General features: G+C 44.4%; 1 protein-coding gene and 1 pseudogene across 1 annotated transcript; one reads left to right on the top strand and one right to left on the bottom strand.

Moving 5' to 3' along the window:
* Window positions 1-2,793: 2,793 nt before the first annotated feature.
* GPR27 (G protein-coupled receptor 27) lies at window positions 2,794-5,688 on the bottom strand. Its single transcript, XM_072989431.2, has one exon. It carries the CDS (start codon window positions 4,892-4,894, stop codon window positions 3,686-3,688), a length of 1,209 nt encoding a protein of 402 aa, XP_072845532.1. The 5' UTR covers window positions 4,895-5,688; the 3' UTR covers window positions 2,794-3,685.
* A 3,929-nt stretch (window positions 5,689-9,617) lies between these two features.
* Window positions 9,618-9,772, top strand: LOC140705081 (U1 spliceosomal RNA; annotated as a pseudogene).
* The last annotated feature ends 7,480 nt before the right edge of the window (window positions 9,773-17,252 follow it).

The following is a 17,252-nucleotide window of genomic DNA, read 5'->3' as shown; positions in this document are numbered from 1 at the left end:
TACTGGAAGAGAATGCTGCATCTGTAACTAATAAATACAATATGTATCTAAATACTGCGATACACATGTTTTGCTTTCCTGCAGATATTGCTCTGGCTGTGTATCATGATGCTGATACTTTTCTCTGCTACTACTATAAAATCTACCTGGACAGACCCATTTCTTGTTACTCCTTAGGCAAAACACAGGGGTTTCTGAGTAAGGATCTTATTCCTTTTCTACATAATATTGGTGAGGTCCACATTCTGTTCTCAGCCAGTTAATACAATCTTACTATAATGCTTATTTCCACTTTCAAGTTTTACATATTTTTCTTTCACAGCTGGGCAAGTATCAAGTACATATGCCACCATTTTTGTACACTCTTAGCTGGAGGGCAAGTCCCACTGAGCACATTAACCTAATGTCCATGAAGCATAAATAGGCTCAGGTTTCTCAGTAGCTAACCTGAGGGACATAGTTGCAGTTCCATCTGGGTATGTTGGAAATTGCAATCAATAAAACAGAACCATTTATGTCTGTTCCAGACATACCCAGCAATACAATTTCATGTGCTAGCATACACATGTGACTTGCCATAGAATTCCCCATGAGTAGATTCTGCCCACAGGACATTCGTGCTGCTGCTAAGAGCAAGTGATCTGGACTAGTTTCTCTTTTCCTGATGCATTCTCTGATAATCTGCATCTGAGGACTGGAATATCTCTCAAAGGCTCAACCAGAGGTAGCAGAGGAGGGATGCAAGCAGAAAGGAGCACCAGGTCAAAGCCATTTACTCCTTCCACCAATGGCAGATCAGAGTCACTTAACATGGTTGAAGAGAGCCCTTCTATGAATAAATGCCAATATAGAATGCAAGCCAGCTGTGTCATGGCATTAAAGCAGGAAAGTTTGTTGAGCTTCACAAAAAGCTTAATACTGCTTAGATTTCAGTTCCATCTCTTACCAAAGAACAACAGCTATGCAAAACCTTTTTACTGTGACTTCCATCATTTTCAGAAATGTTTGCTTCTTTTTATTCTTTAGTTATTTGGAAGGTGTAGTTTTTTAAATTTCATATAATAGATCTGAAGAGAAGACCAAGAATTTGTGTAGCTTGTTACAGTCTTGTTTTTTGTTCACCAGGTTGTGAGCTACCAAATAACATTGTCTACTGCAGCATTAACATTCTAATTATTTCAAAATCAAATCAGAGAGATGTGCTTTTTATGTGTGCCAAAGTGAACTCAGCAAATGTAGTTAATGCAAAACAGCTAGCTCAGTTATATTTTTAGAAATTTTCTGTGCATAATCTGCAGTTTTATAAATCTCAGAACATTAATAATTTAAAAATAATCTCTGCTCTAACACTGCAAAGCAGCTAAGCAATTATATGCAGGAACTGCTTTGTCTACTAAAATTAGTGATCCACAGTTATCGAGAGATTCATCCAACATTAACAGATGAAAAAGCATTTTTAAGTAGAACTTAATTTTAGAAAATTGCATGTGGTAGGACACAGGGGTAGTTGTTCTGTTGATGTCCCCTATTACCATGAAATTAAAAGATACCTTCTCTAAATACATTGTTTTTTTGTGACAGCTGGCTAGGTAGCTCACTAAATAGAAACACCTGGTTATAGCAAGGCAAAAGCAAGGTGTGCTGCTAATATACTGTCCCAATGTGCTTAAAACACTCTCTTGAGTAGTTTACAATTTAATTATACAGGCAACACATTGCAGATGGAACTGCAAGCTGGGTACTCAATTTATTAACCTCAGAAGGGTAGAAGGTTAAGTCAACATTGCATCAGCAACCTGAGCCAGGATGGAAACTCATGTTGTGAGCAGAGTCTTCACTACAGTACTGCAGATTAACCACTACACCATAAGCGCAAGGTATTTGGAGTCTAATGCCCCACTTTGTCTTGTTAAAGGATAGTTTTTAAGGCCTTGGGACAGGTATATGATCTCAGAGCAACCCCAGGAGGTACTAGTTAAATCCTTCCTGAGTACTCTACAGTATTCCTAGAAGACCCAGGAAGGGTCACCATAAATCAGAATCAACTTGACTGCATACTGTATAATAATTATGATTCTAAGACACTCACTCAGCCCAGTCTAACCCAGCCCAATTGCTTATAACAGTGGTTCCCAACCTTGGGTCATGGGATGTTCTTGGACTACAACTCCCAGAAGTCTTCACCACTAGCTGTGGTCAGGCTTTCTGGGAGCTGTAGTCCAAAAATATCTGGGGATTATTACATCCCCATTGAGTTAGGTGCATATCTTCCCAATTTGAGCCAATTTTTTTAAAAGGATAATTTGTTCTGCATATACCAAGGTGGTAAATATTTAGCATTCCAGATGTTTTGTACTTCGGCTCCCCGAATCCCCAGCCAATATTGCTAATGATAAAGGACTTGTGGGAGTCGAGATCCAAAACATCTGGAATACCAAAGGTTCACCATTCTTTGCCTAGGCAAACTCATAACCTCCAGATGCTGACTTCAGACTAAAACTCCCTGGCCAGCATTATCTAAGGATGAAAGAAACTGCAGCCTAAAGCACCTTGAAGTCACCCCATTGATATAGGTCAGTGCTTTCCCAACCTTGGGTCCCCGGATGTTCTTGGACTAAAACTCCCAGAGGTCTTCACCACTAGTTGTGCTGGTTGGGGTTTCTGGGTGTTGTGGTCCAAGAATATCTGGGGATCTGAGGTTCAGAACCACTGCTACAGGCAATGTAGCCAAGCCAAGATCAGGAAAAGAGAATATTAGGCAAGAAAGTACAACCCAGCCATTCCAAACACATGCCGTGTATGAAAATTGGGCAGTGTTTTATTAAAACAGTCAAAATGTACAAGTTTTACCCATATAACATCTTATAAAGCCAGTGAACTATGAAAGTCATAGTTTTAAAAACCTTTTTTTAAAAACCTAATATTGACAGTTTTCAAAGTTGATATGTGATCCTCTTGTTTTTAAAACTATTGTTTTTCAAAGGTATCTAAGTAAATATCAAAGGAACAGTGCAACAAGAAAAGGTAAGTTTGTTCTACATCAAAGCAAGTGAACCTAGTTCTCTTTAGGTCAATAAGAAATGACCTAAAACCTTGAATGCAGTTAGGATTATATCCTGCCTTTCTATATCATGCAAAGTTAGAAAGTTGCTGCCTGAAAGAGTGAAATAAAATTAACCCCCAAAGTTTCCCACAAGAACTGGTTTCTAAACTGATTGTAATACAGTATTTTGAGATCATCAAAAATAACTTTAGTAAAAAAAATGGCCCATTATTAAATTTTACATCAAGACTGATGTTTTTGAAAATTAAATTTAACAAAACCCTGTTGGTTTTGATAAAAACTAACACAAAAGTATGGCCTTTTCATCTATAACAATATCACTTATAGAAATCTTAGAAACAGCCAAGCAAATTGGAGCCCTGCTTACTCCTTACTCTGCACACTGTGCATATAATAATAATAATAATAATAATAATAATAATAATAATAATAATAATAATAATAATAATAATAATAATAATAATAATAATAATAATAAATAATCTTGCACGTAGATAAAGAACTAGAACATATGGGTGAAAGGAGGTCAAGGTATCTCCTTGGACAACTGTCTTGCAAGTGCATATACAAAACAAAATTTTGGAGATTATTCAATTGTTTTCTGTAAACGGGAAGATGGATTTACATCCCCAAATTCTTCAGATCACATAAAATGGTGCCTTGGGAATTCTGTATGCTTTGGCAACAAAGGAAGTGAGCTCTGAAACAAACTCTGAGCTCCTTGTTGAAAATGAAGCACAGGATGGGGTTGACCCCTGCCTGGGCAAAGGTCATCCAGACAGAAGTGGTCAGATAAACTTGCGGGATCGTGCTGGCCTTCATGAAAACACGCAAATAACAGGCCACAATGTAGGGGGACCAAAGGAGCAGGAAGAGCAGGGTGATCATGTAGAACATCTTGCAGATCCTCTTCTCCATCTTGAATTCCTCCAGGACCAGCAGCCTCTTGATCTGGCTATGGGTAGCATTCTGTCGGATGCCCACCAAAGTCGGAGGAGTGGGACCCCGGCCAAAACCAGCTGTCCAATTAGCAGCTGCCTGGCCAGTGGCTCCCGGCCCATGGAAAGTCCAGTTCTGGCTGATGGCCGGCACCAATTGAGCTGGCTTCATCTTGCGGTGGCTGTGAATGAAGAAGAGGAGCTTGACGTAAACCAAATGGGTGGCGGCAATGACCGTGGCCAACATGAGCATGAAGCCCAGAGTGTCGTTGGCCTTCACGTAACGATGCTCAAAGATGCACTGCTCCTCCTCCTGGATGAACTTGTAGGTGCCCACATCGAAGACGGGCGGGAAGGCCATGGCCATGGAGAGGGTCCAGACCATGCACACCACCGCCAGGCAGGTCCAGCCCGTCATGCGCTTGGCGTAGAAGCGGTGGTGGGCAATGGCCATGTACCGGGTCACGCCCACGCAAAAGAGCAGGAAGGCTGCGTGGAAGCAGAAGAGGACGGCCAGGAAAGCCAGCACCTTGCAGCTGAGCGGCCCGTGGGGCCAGGAGGCAGCCCCGCTGTGCACCGAGAGCATGACGAAAGGGAAGCAGGCCAAGGAGCGCAGCCCGTCGGCCAGGCACAGGTCCAGCAGCAGGTAGTAAGGGGCCCGGTGCAGGTGGCGCTCCTTCAGGATGAGCCAGGCGAAGAGCAGGTTGCCAGCCAGGCTGAGGCAGAGGATGAAGCCCAGGCTGGTCAGCTTCAGGCCGGTGGCGCTGAGGAGGCCGCCGGGGCTGGGCAAGTGAGGGCTGCTGCTGCTGCCACCGCCGCCGGTGCTGCCGCCGCCGCCCGCCCCGCCGCCGCCACCGCTGCCCCCGCTTCCCAGCTCGCTGGCGTTCGCCATCTAGCGCGGCCCACGAGCGTCCCCCGGGTCGCCGACTCTCTCACGCGCGCATACACGGCGGGAAAAGGGGGGGAGGGCCGGGAAGACGAGGTGGGGGATCAGCAAGGGGGTCTCTCCGTCACCAGCTCCCGCCGCTTCCTCGCCTTGCCGGGCTCTCCCACTGGGCTTTCTCGCCTCGGAGCCAGGCGGAGGCAGCCGCAGCCCCCGCGCCCGCCGCCCGCAGCCATGCCGCCGCGCCCGACCTCCTCCTCCTCCTCACAGCCCCGCGGCTCCCCGTCAGCAATTCCCCGCCTCGCTCGCGGCCCCTCCGCGGGCTCCGGGTTCCCCAGGCGGCGGCGGCGGATCCGTCCTCGAGTCGCTCGGGCTGCGGTGGTGGTGCCAAGCGGCGTCCCCCTGCCCGCATGCTGCGCTCCGCCGCGCCGAGCCGCGCCACCGCCACCGTCTCGCCGCGCTTCTCTCCTCAGCGCGGGCTTTTCGCCGCTCCCCGGAGCGGGAGGGGCGGGGGTAAGGCTCCCCCCTGGCTGGTCAGGGCGCGGCCATCTGGTCCGACTTTAAGAGGCCCCCGTGGGCGATGCAGGCCGGCGAGCAGCCGAGGGCGCAGGAAGAGAAGAGGCGAGGCGCCCCAGCCACCTCCTGCCCGTGCCCGGGTGGCGCGGCTGCTCCAGCATCGCTCCTCGCCGGCTGCCTTGCCGGCCGCCCCTTCCTATTGTCTGCTGCCTTCTGCGCGGGCTCGCTACTGTCTCCTACCGCCCGCTCTTCGCAGGGAACGCCGGGCTTCCCCCCCCCCCTTCCTTTTCCTCCTCCTCCTCCTCCTCCTTCTCTCTCCCCCCACCTTCGCCTTTGGGGCTCCTCCCCCTCCCCGGAGAAAAGGAGGAGCGAGCGCCGCCGCTATGGCTCGCGCAAGGAGCCCCGGCCGCCGCCGCCCCGGTTCAGGGTTTAGGGCAAATCTCTTGCCTTATGGGCTCGAGCCCATAAGAGGCGGCAGCGGCGGCGGCGGCGGCGGCTGCTCAGGCTGGAGGGAGTTTCAATGCGGGAAGCGGGGGTGGGGGGGCGAGGTGGAGAGGGGCCTCGGCTGAGCCTGCAGAGGGTGAAGGGAAAGGATGAGCGCCGCAGCCGGTGTTGTCGTGTTGCCGCTTGACTCTGTTGTTGCTTGTGGGGTTTTGCCTCCAAGGGGGAGCCTTCCTTGTTCCACAGCCAAGCCCTCTTTACAAAACCTCACCAGGAACCGGAGGGTGGTGGACAGTGGCTAGTCATCCCTCCGGCCCCTCAAAGAGGGCACTGCACGGAGGGTTGACCACCAAGGCAAGAAGGACGCGCAAAGAGGGGCTGCACAGATGGCCCCCGGGGTGCAGGATCTATCCAAGGACCTGAGGTGACTAGAGCCGAGCCACCTGAGTCAAGACATCATTCACATGGAGGAAAATAGATCGTGCCAGAGCCAATGTGGTGTAGTCGATAGGCTGAAGGACTGGGATTCTGGAGACCTGGGTTCAAATCCTTACTGGGCCTAATGAACTCAAGGGGGGGGGGCTGGCAGAGTTAAAAGTGACAGTAGTAAAACCATTCCTTAAATATCTCACTTCCCTAGAAAACCCTATGAGCGTTGCCATAGTAGGTGTGCGTTAGGTGCCCTTGACTTGAACATGAAGACACAGAGACAGCAAAATAAAACAGATCCCTAGATGACAGGAAGTTCTTGTTCCATTTAAACTGCTTCCTTCCTTGCCTTTCTCCAGGTACTGTGCAGTGAATCAGTGCCACAGGGAGACAATGCTCATGCATTCCCAGGTCAGTGCGCACACATACGCACGCACGCACGCACACACACACACACACACACACACACACACACACACACACACATCCCTGCATAAAAGATCTCCCTGATGCTTTAGGGATGTTTTTCTCCTGCTTCACTTCCCATGTGTTTTTTTCAGCTGGACTGCTGTGGAGGGAAAAGGAAGCAAAGGCTGTGTTTCCTTCCCTGGCAAACCTCCAGGGACTCCCTTGTTCCAAATGTAGCAACTGGGGCATGAGGTTGCATCGGTCTTGGATTACTAAAATCTTGCCTTTGTTCAAAACGCAATCATCACCACAGATTAAAGGTTCAAAAATCACTGCTTGGGTAGATGGTACTGTATTCTAATGTGTGAAAGTGTCCCGGCTTGGACCTTAGCAGCATCTCCAGGTAAGGCAAGATAAACTCCTGCTTGAAACCCTTGAGAGCCATGGCTGGTACTTGGCTTTGTCACAGCAGTGAGCCCGAGGGTCCAACGATCTTTTATGGTGTAAGGCAGCTTCCTGCATGTGCAAAAAAAGGCTGTCATTCCATGATTAAACCCCATGGTTTAAGTGCCAAAAATGTCATGTTCAATCACTAGTAACTCCAGGCAGGGTAGGATCCTGGCCACTTGTCTTCATGTAGTATAGAGCAGTGTTCCTCAGCATTAAGCCCTCCAGATATGTTGCACTTCAGCTACCAGAGGCCCAGCCAACATGGGTAAAAGTCAGAGATTATAGGAATTTATATTCAAAGCTTGTGGAGGACAAAACTTTTGCATTCTGAACAAGCTAGATTATAATGCTTCAGTATAAAAACCCTGGTTCCTTGATATATCTAGAGTCTTCTAGAAAAAGCATATGAGACCTATCAAAAACTTTGCCATCAAGAGACTGGAACATGAGGGATCATGGTTTCTGTTGGCCTTCTGGAAAAGCAGGTCTTGCCTTTCATGAACTGAAGGGGAGGGGGGGATGTCCGCTAGTAGTTGGATGGCAGCAAACACCTGCGCCTTACCTCTGTGGGAAAGGAAACTTAAAGCCTGGACAATGAAGGAGAGAGAAGTTAGCATCTTCCTGGAAGTTTGGGAAAACTTCGTGCCTGACTGGCAAATGTTTTAATGCAGTTATTGCTTAGGACAGTGGTTCTCAACCTCGAGTAACCCTGGTTTTCTTGGACTGCAGCTCCCAGAAACCGCAGCCAGCGCAACTGGTGGTGAAGGCTTCTGGGAATTGCAGTCCAAGAACACCTGGGTTATCCAAGGTTGGGAACCACTGTCTTAGCAGAACTTTGTCCTCATCTCCTGCTTTGCTACATGAATACATGTACCATATTTTTTGCTCCATAAGACGCACCTGACCTTAAGATGCACATAATTTTTAGAGGAGGCAAACAGGGAAAATATATTCTGAACCAAATAGTGTAATAAAATATTTAATAAACTATAACAGAATAACATTTGAAGCATGTAAAGTGAACAGCAGTCAACAGTGGCATTAAGAACCATTACCACTGTCATTAACAAATGGAGAGACTTAAAGCTTTGGGTACTCTAGTTTATGTACCATAAATTTGTGTATCATAAATTTAATTCAAGTACATATAGACCATTATCAGCCAGTGATAAGACCTATAGCACTCTACCTATATTTTACATTTCCTTTCATCCACCTCCTCCCCATGCTTATAGAAATGTCTCAATGACAGATGAGATTGTTGTGCAACTCTGCTCAGCTACAGCTCAAGCCTATATTAAGTTAGAAATGGTTTGTCTGATTTGGCACTGCATTGAGAGGTCCCTTTTAGTTGTGTGGAGGATAAATAGTGGAATTAAAGTATTTAACAGCTGGTTTTCCTTATTTACTTTCGGTTATGCAAAAGAACAGCAACACAAAGCTTAACCTGATCCCATTCACCAGCAGTAGCACATGCTCAGCATTAGACCAAATCTCCATTTTCTGACATAATTGAACGTTTATAGCATGCAAGGCACAACAGGTTAGGCCACACAAAGCCATGAACAATGTTCTTGATGAGCCAAAAAAACTGAATACAAATTATAGTAGCTGAAATCAGGAAGCAGGTACTGTAATCCAGTTAGAAGTCATGAGGCACAGTTAGTTTCCTTGCTGCAACACCCTTTGAAAATACATTCTCTATTAGATGCCCAGAACTAGTTGAAAAGTTTGCAAGTTGAATCCAAATTTCCCATAGAAATACATTGAAAATTAATTAATGCATTTTTATGGGGGAAAAGGTCAGAAACTTTAAAAAACTTAAAAGAAAGTCACTTACCAGGTACTGTAGACTGAGCCTGGCTCTTCACAGTGCCTTGGTAGACCCCAGAACAGCCAAAAAAGAGCCCCAAACAGCTAAAAGCCAGCAGGCAGATGGCAGCCATATTGTGCTCTTCTCCGCTCCTGCTCCTGCTCCTTTTCCCTCCCCTCTCCCCACCTAACAGCTGATCGGCACTGGTCTGTACTGCTTCCCATGCACGTTTCTACACAAGCAGGTTTCAGTTCAAACGGAGCACCTTTTCACCCAAGCACTAACCCCAAACAAACAGCTTTTAAACTAAATTTTACATTTTAAAACGACAATACCAGGCAGTCCCAGGTCTCTCTCCCAGCTCTCTAACTACTTGGACTAGCAAGGGAGCAGACAAGCAGCTTCTTCACTAACTGAAAGTTTGAATTTCCCCACTTTCCCTGCCTTCCCTGCATATTAGGTATGCTAATATCTGTGCACTGGAGGATTGTGGGAGGAACATCCAGCCCCTGATGGGGGTCCTGTGGGGCACCCCAAAACACTGAGTAGCTCTCTTGGCCTCTTTTGGGACTGGGGCTGTGCAGCCCTGTTCTGATCAGGAGGTGCAGCTGGGGGGTCACCATGCCTTTGGGAGACAGGACATAGAGAGGGGCAGGAGGTTCAGGGGCCAATCCAACTCATACCTGGCAGGGAAGATACCATGATCATCAAAGTGGTTTTCCCAGGGTGAGGCTCATCTATTGCACTTTGGATGTGCTGATGCCTGTGATTTCCCCAAATGTGGAGAAATCAACTGCCTAAGTGGGGGACTGTGTTTGTGGTTTCCCCTGGTCTTTCTAGAATCACTGTTTCCCCTTTGGTCCTTGGCTGTTTTCACTGCCTGCTGCCATAGGCCTGTCGGCCTTGCTGGTTTTCCAGGTGGGCTCCAGGAAGCAGATCCTGGAAAGCTGGCAGTGCAGAATGGTGAGGTGCAAGCAGTCTCTGGTGCCAGTCCAGAGGCCTCCCAGCATGGCAGTGGGAGGCGTTTGGGTCGTGGTGGTTGAACCCTGTTTTACTGTATTTGCTCCATAAGATGTACATACTTTCTCCCCCACTATTTGGGGGGGGCAGTGCATCTTATGGAGCGAAAAATACGGTATATACTCTGAGGCGATGCTGATGATGTGCCAGGATGTGAATTCTAGCCTAAATTAGTTAGCTTTCTTATTTTCTGGAATTGTTCTTGCCTCAACCTTTTGATTGCTTATTGTGCTCTCTCTGCTGATTGTTCTATTCCTCTCTTTCATCAATTGATGGCAATTGTTTATAGCTCTTGATCTGTTCAGTTGGTTGCTAGTATGTGTGCAGTAAAGAAAGCAGTATACACAAGTCTCTAATTTCAAGCAGTTGCAAATAAAGAAATGTTATAAAATTCTTTTTCCTGCAAATGTCTCAGAGTGAGTTATTGAGACTTTAAGTGGGGTGGGCTTTGGGGACCTTGTTTCGTTTAGTCGTTTAGTCATGTCCGACTCTTTGTGACCCCATGGACCAGAGCACGCCAGCCCCTCCTATCTTCCACTGCCTCCCGGAGTTGTGTCAAATTCATGTTGGTTGCTTCGCAGACACTGTCCAGCCATCTCATCCTCGGTCGTCCCCTTCTCCTCTTGCCGTCACACTTTCCTAGGAGTCTTCTCTTCTCATGAGATGGCCAAAGTACTGGAGCCTCAGCTTCAGGATCTGTCCTTCCAGTGAGCACTCAGGGTTGATTTCCTTTAGAATTGATAGGTTTGTTCTCCTTGCAGTCCAGGGGATTCTCAAGAGCCTCCTCCAGCACCACAATTCAAAGGCATCAATTCTTCGGTGGTCTGCTTTCTTTATGGTCCAGCTCTCACTTCCACACATCATGACAGGAAAAATCATAGCTTTGACTATTCGGACTTTTGTTGGCAAGGTGATGTCTCTGCTTTTTAAGATCCTGTCGAGGTTTGTCATTGCTTTCCTCCCAAGAAGCAGGCGTCTTTTAATTTCGTGGCTGCTGTCTCCATCTGCAGTGATCATGGACCCCAGGAAAATAAAATCTGTCACTGCCTCCATATCTTCCCCTTCTATTTCCCAGGAGGTGATGGGACCAGTGGCCATGATCTTAGTTTTTTCGATGTTGAGTTTCAGACCGTTTTTTGCACTCTCCTCTTTCACTCTCATTACAAGGTTCTTTAATTTCTCCTCACTTTCTGCCATCAGAGTGGTGTCATCTGCATATCGGAGGTTGTTGATATTTCTTCCAGCAATCTTAATTCCGGTTTGGGATTCCTCCAGTCCAGCCTTCCGCATGATGTATTCTGCATATAAGTTAAATAAGCTGGGGGACAATATACAGCCTTGTCGTACTCCTTTCCCAATTTTGAACCAATCAGTTGTTCCATATCCAGTTCTAACTGTTGCTTCCTGTCCCAGATATAGGTTTCTCAGGAGATAGACAAGGTGGTGAGGCACTCCCATTTAATAATAATAATAATAATAATAATAATAATAATAATATAATTTATTGTCATTGTAAGTATATACACAGTATATCATACAACGAAATTTACAGACACCCAGAGACCAGACACATGCACACACATAACATTCCCCAAACACTCCCCACCCACTAGAAGTCCCCCACTAAAAATACAAACATCTACACCTCAGGCCAAGTAACACAGTCCAACTAATTATTCACTACTGGTGGTCTTTAAGCTCATTATTAATTGCAATTATAGCTCTAGGATAAAAACTATTTAGAAAACGTGTGGTCCGAGTCTTAATTGTTCTATATCTTCTGCCAGACGGTAACAGTTCAAAAAAGTTATAAGCAGGATGGGAAGAGTCTCTCAGGATGCTGTGTGACTTCCTCAGACAGCGGGATGTGAAGATGTCATCCAGGGTTGGTAGCTGGAGCCCGATGATATTCTGGGCAATTTTAATGGTTCTCTGTAGAGCTTTTTTGTCTGCTACAGAGCTACTCCCAAACCATGCCAGAATGCCATAGGTTAGGACACTCTCAATGGTGCTACGGTAGTAGGACAGAAGTAAATGCTGTGATAAATTTAACTTCCCGAGCATTCTCAGGAAATACAGCCTCTTCTGTGCCTTCTTTATTAGCATGTTGGCATTTATAGTCCATGAGAGGTCCTCTGAGATGTAAGTACCCAGAAATTTAAAACTACCAACTCTCTCCACTTCCTCACCGTTTATGTACAGTGGTAAATGTACATTTCTCTTCCTCCTAAAATCAATTATGAGTTCTTTAGTTTTTTTGATGTTAAGTGTGAGATGATTTTCTTTACACCATAGTATCAATCTTTGTACTTCCTTTCTATAAGCAGACTCATTGTTCTTATTTATGAGTCCCACCACTGTCGTATCATCCGCAAATTTAATAATTGCATTGGTGTTATATAGTGGGGTGCAATCATGTGTGTACAGGGAATAGAGGAAGGGACTTAGCACGCAGCCCTGGGGAGCTCCTGTACTTAGTACCAGGGTAGAAGAATGGTGGGATCCCATCCTTACTGACTGTGGCCTATCTGTCAGAAAATCCTTTATCCACATGCAGATCTCCTGAGGTAATCCCAGGTTGATCATTTTAAAAAACAACCTATTTGGTAGAATGGTGTTAAAAGCAGAGCTATAATCCACAAACAACAGCCTCGCATAAGTTCCCTGTTGTTCTAAGTGGCTCAATACAGTATGGAGTACGATGGACACAGCATCATCAGTAGATCTATTTCTCCTGTATGCAAATTGCCATGGATCCAAGGAAGGTGGAAGACTAGCCTTAATGTAATCCAGCACCAATCTCTCAAAACATTTCATAATAACAGATGTTAAAGCTACTGGTCTATAATCATTGGGAGATACCACAGCTGACTGCTTCGGGACTGGCACTATAATAGATGTCTTCAGGCAAGTGGGGACAGAACACTGCAACAAGGATAGATTGAAAATATCCGTAAAAACTCCAGCTAATTCTGCAGCACAGCCCCTAACAACTCGTCCCATGATTCCATCTGGTCCAGCTGCCTTTCGAATATTAATATTCTGGAAAGTGCGTCTCACATCTGAAATCTGCAGTACTAGTGGTTGTCTGTCGATGGTAGATTCTAGTGATGTATTATGGACAGTAGGTGCTGGAATAATGGTTGTTCCTGTTTCCACCTCAAAACGGCTGAAAAATTGATTTAACTGCTCAGCCAAAAAATCACTGCTGCTACACAGACTGTTTTTGTTACTCTGACCAGTGATTTGTCGTAAGCCGTGCCACACTCGGCGAGTGTCAGAACTTTCAAGGTGTTGTTCAATTCTCTGGCTGTACATAGCTTTGGCATCCCTAATGCCCCTTTTCAGTTTAGCTCTGGCCTCTCTATACTGTAGTTCATCACCAGAATGAAAAGCAGCATTTCTGGCTTTTAATAAAAGGCGCACTTCTCTATTTAGCCAAGGCTTGTTGTTAGAAAACACTCGTACTTGTCTTGTTGTAGCAATAACATCGATGCAGCTTTTGATATAAAACAGTACTGTCGAGGCATAAGTATCAACATTGTCCTCCTCAAACAGTGTCCAATCAGTGCTCCTAAAGCAATCTTGAAGTTGCTCAGTTGCATCCACTGGCCACACTTGTATTTCTCTAATTGATGGTCTGATTCATTTCTTTAAGACCTTGCCATAGTTTGCTGAAGCTATTCTCTTTTGAAGTTTGTATTTGTACTGTGTATCAAAATGAGGATTTTATCAAAATTCAAAACTCTGCAACAAAAAGGGGCACATCATATGGTCCCTTAACTCTGTTGCTGTGTTATATATAATAAATTATAATACAAGAAAGCATGAGATGAAGATTAAAAGGCAATATTGGCAAGAAATTCCCCAAAAACTGCCCTGGAATATTGGTGAGAATATTATGCCTGCTGAAGATGAATGCTATAAGGTCTTGAGATGTAATGAAAGTTAGGTAGAATGAAAGTGCCCCAAACACTGGTATCACACCATTTACAATATGGGACCAAGTTCTGTTTGCTAAAGAATACAGGCCTCGCCTTTCAATATCATGCCATCTATGAGGCACTACTCTTAAGTGCTCTTCAAGCATTAAGACAGATGCAAGCGGGAGGCTAATTGATCTAACTGTAGGCAGAACCAGAAGGAGACAATTACTTATACATTAACACAGGGTGCACATAAGTGAGGTACTCAGATGGAAAGTGAAGGTCCAAACAAAAAGTTATAGCCGCCTAGAGTAGTCCACCATGACTAGATAGGCGGGATATAAATTAAATAAATAAATAAATAAATAAATAAATAAATAAATAAATAAATAAATAAATAAATAAATAAATAAAAATAATAATAATAATAATAATAATAATAATAATAATAATAATAATAATAATAATAATAATAATAATAATAATAATAATAATAGTCTGAATCCAGGTTCTAGTTTCCAAAAAGCTTTTTAGACAGCACAATATTAGGCACAGGTTTATATACACAATGGCTGAAATCCAGTAGTAAGTTGCAACTAGAGTAGGCCTGCTGAATCAGTGAAGATTTGGTCAGTCAGCTCCTCTGCACGTTCCATTACTTCTAGCGATCCTATTCTTGTTGCAGCTTACTACAGTACTGGGTTTCAGCCGTTGTGTATATTGTGGGGGTGGCAGAAACCAAGGAAAGATACAAGCAGAGCGAATACACTGTCAAAATGAAAATGGTATTATTAACAAAGGCAATGAGTTCTCAAAGCACAAATTATATGGACATCTTCATCACAGGTACAGCGATTAGCTTACACAAATTGACTTCAGGCTGGCAGAGCAGTAGTCTTTGAAGTGCATGGAATTTAGCTTTCAAGGAGGAGCTGGGTCTTCTTGAATCAACATCGCTCAAAGTGAGCTTTCTAGGCTCTCAAGTTTGGTTTTTGCAACAGTTAAATTGCTGCTGATTCAATCTCAGTGGAAGTATATAAAATTGAATATATAAATTGCATATAAAATGCCCTTGGTTCAGTCCCTGGGATCTGCAGATGGAAAAGGATAGCCTGAAACCACAGCGCTTGTCCATATAAGCAAGCACTGGCAGCTGGTGCCCACGGATGGCTACTACTGTATATTTCTGCAGGCACCCAGCATCGCTTTCCTGGGTCTGATACACTGCTTCTTTCTGCCTCCTGCCACCAAGCTTTTTTCTCATATATTTTATTTTATTTTATTCAATCCTCAGTTAGTTTTAGTCACCTCCACTATATCTTTGACCTTGGCTTCCACCTTTGTCCCCTCAGGGCAGAAGCACAGTAGCCAACAGTGTATGGACCTGGAGTGACATGCTTCCATTTTGTCCCATTTATTCATTCTACAGTTCAGCTGGGGATAAAAATCTTGCCTCTTCCAAACACAACATGTTCCAACCTCCTGCACTGCTACTTTCCCCCTTAGTGCCTGATTTCGAAGCTAGGCACTCACATTCATCGGGCAAACTTCTGTTGTGCAGCTACTCAAACAGCTTAACTTTTTAATATGTGAGTTGCCATAAGCTAAGAAATATTTGGAGACATCCATGCAAGATGCTCAATTCAGTATACAGCAGACAATCCCAACGGAGATTTCTTAATTTAGAGCGGTTTGTTTCCAAAAGTTACACTATTTGCATAAATGGATTTCAGCTGTTATCTTGTTTCCAACACCCATACACAGAATAAAAGCTACTACAAAGAGGTTTTTTAATTGAAAAATGTGTTTAGATGGGGAAAGGGGGGGGGGGCTGAAAAAGCACCTTTGCACCCTCTAGTGGCCAGGAATAAATTTTTCTTTTTCTTTAAACATTGGGGACATAGCCCCCTTCCCCCAATGCGGAGAGCTCCTCAAACAAGGCAAACTTGCCATCTCATCTCTATTTGATGGCAAAGGGAAACTGCTTTGAATAATTTGTTTCAAAAACAATATTTTAAAATACCTTTTTTAGAATTCGGGGTGCTAAGGGGCACAAAAATGGTGCTGGGGATTCTATGTAGTCCATGTGCTATACATGTTGTCCACTTCTGGTACAGTATATGATCATGTCTGATACTGAGGTTTCATTGAAGGCCCTCCGTGACAATTTCAGCTCAGAAATATACACAGACAGAAATTTCCACAGAGGTAATTGTGTCAGTCCGTTAGAGCAGGAACAATGAAGAGTCCTACTTCACTTCTAAAACAATTTTATAATCATCATCATCTTAGAACTGTAGAGCTGCATGGGACTGTACATTATCAGGTAAGATCTCAGATTAAAGTAGTTTTAGAAGACAGCACCATGTTAGTCTGTGCTAGCATATCAGGCAAAAACAAAACAAAAAATTTAAAAAATAAAGAAGATAAAAAGTTTGTGGCACCTTAAAGATTAACTGCTATATTTTAATGTGAGCTTTCATGGACAAGGCCTGAGAAAGTGGACTTATCCTCAAAAGCTCATATTAAAATACAGCAGGTGGTTTTTTAAGATATCACCTCATCTTTTGTCTCCTTTCTTTTAATTTTATTTTGGTTTTGCCTGGTAGATTAAAATAGTTCACGTTATTTTATGCGAACAATACAGGAGTTAAAGTTGCCCACAGTGTCTGTCATTAAATAAGTGTACTTTTCTCCCAGTTTCAATGCTGTGTATTTGGGACCAACAGGCCAAAATCTCCTTCAGTTTACACCATAGCAAATGGGATACATTTCTGTTAAATGTGAAACTATGGAACAGTTATGGCTTGCACAACTTACTCAGATTATTCTGCCCAGAAGAGCCATCCAAGGCAATTTAGCCTAATTTGTCATGTTATCCTAAGCAGATTGACCCGTGGCTTTGTTCCATTTACAGTTTTAGATGTTGCAAGTGTTGGCAAGCTGGGGAAACCCTGGTAGCAAAATACAAGATAATTAAATTGGATTTGTTTTGCTTCTTACTAAGCACATCCAAGCTGGTTTTACTTGTTGGGTTTCTCATCTGCATGCAGACTTCACACTGACAGCATATCACCCACGGACCAGTTAGTGCTTGTCCAGCTTTGGAGGCATTTCACGCATTTTATACAGTTAGCTAATGCATGGATTTTATCCCTTTGAATAATTTTATACCCAGTGGCTAGCAAGTAAGTACCAATGCCTTCTAGAAGAAAGCTGCAGGCAGTATGGGGAAACCTTGTGTGCAGGCTGTGTTTAAGGCAGTTTGGGTTTCAATCTGCATGCAGTCAGCATGGCCGTGGGCCTTTGATAAAGCACTGGCTTCCAGCCTTAGTTCTCTATACGCAAAGCAGAAACTGCCTGA

Source organism: Pogona vitticeps, chromosome 2, assembly GCF_051106095.1.
Source record: "Pogona vitticeps strain Pit_001003342236 chromosome 2, PviZW2.1, whole genome shotgun sequence".
NCBI classification, from domain to species: Eukaryota; Metazoa; Chordata; class Lepidosauria; order Squamata; family Agamidae; genus Pogona; species Pogona vitticeps.
Note: the sequence above shows the minus strand (reverse complement) of the source record. Positions and strands in the feature narration are given on the sequence as shown.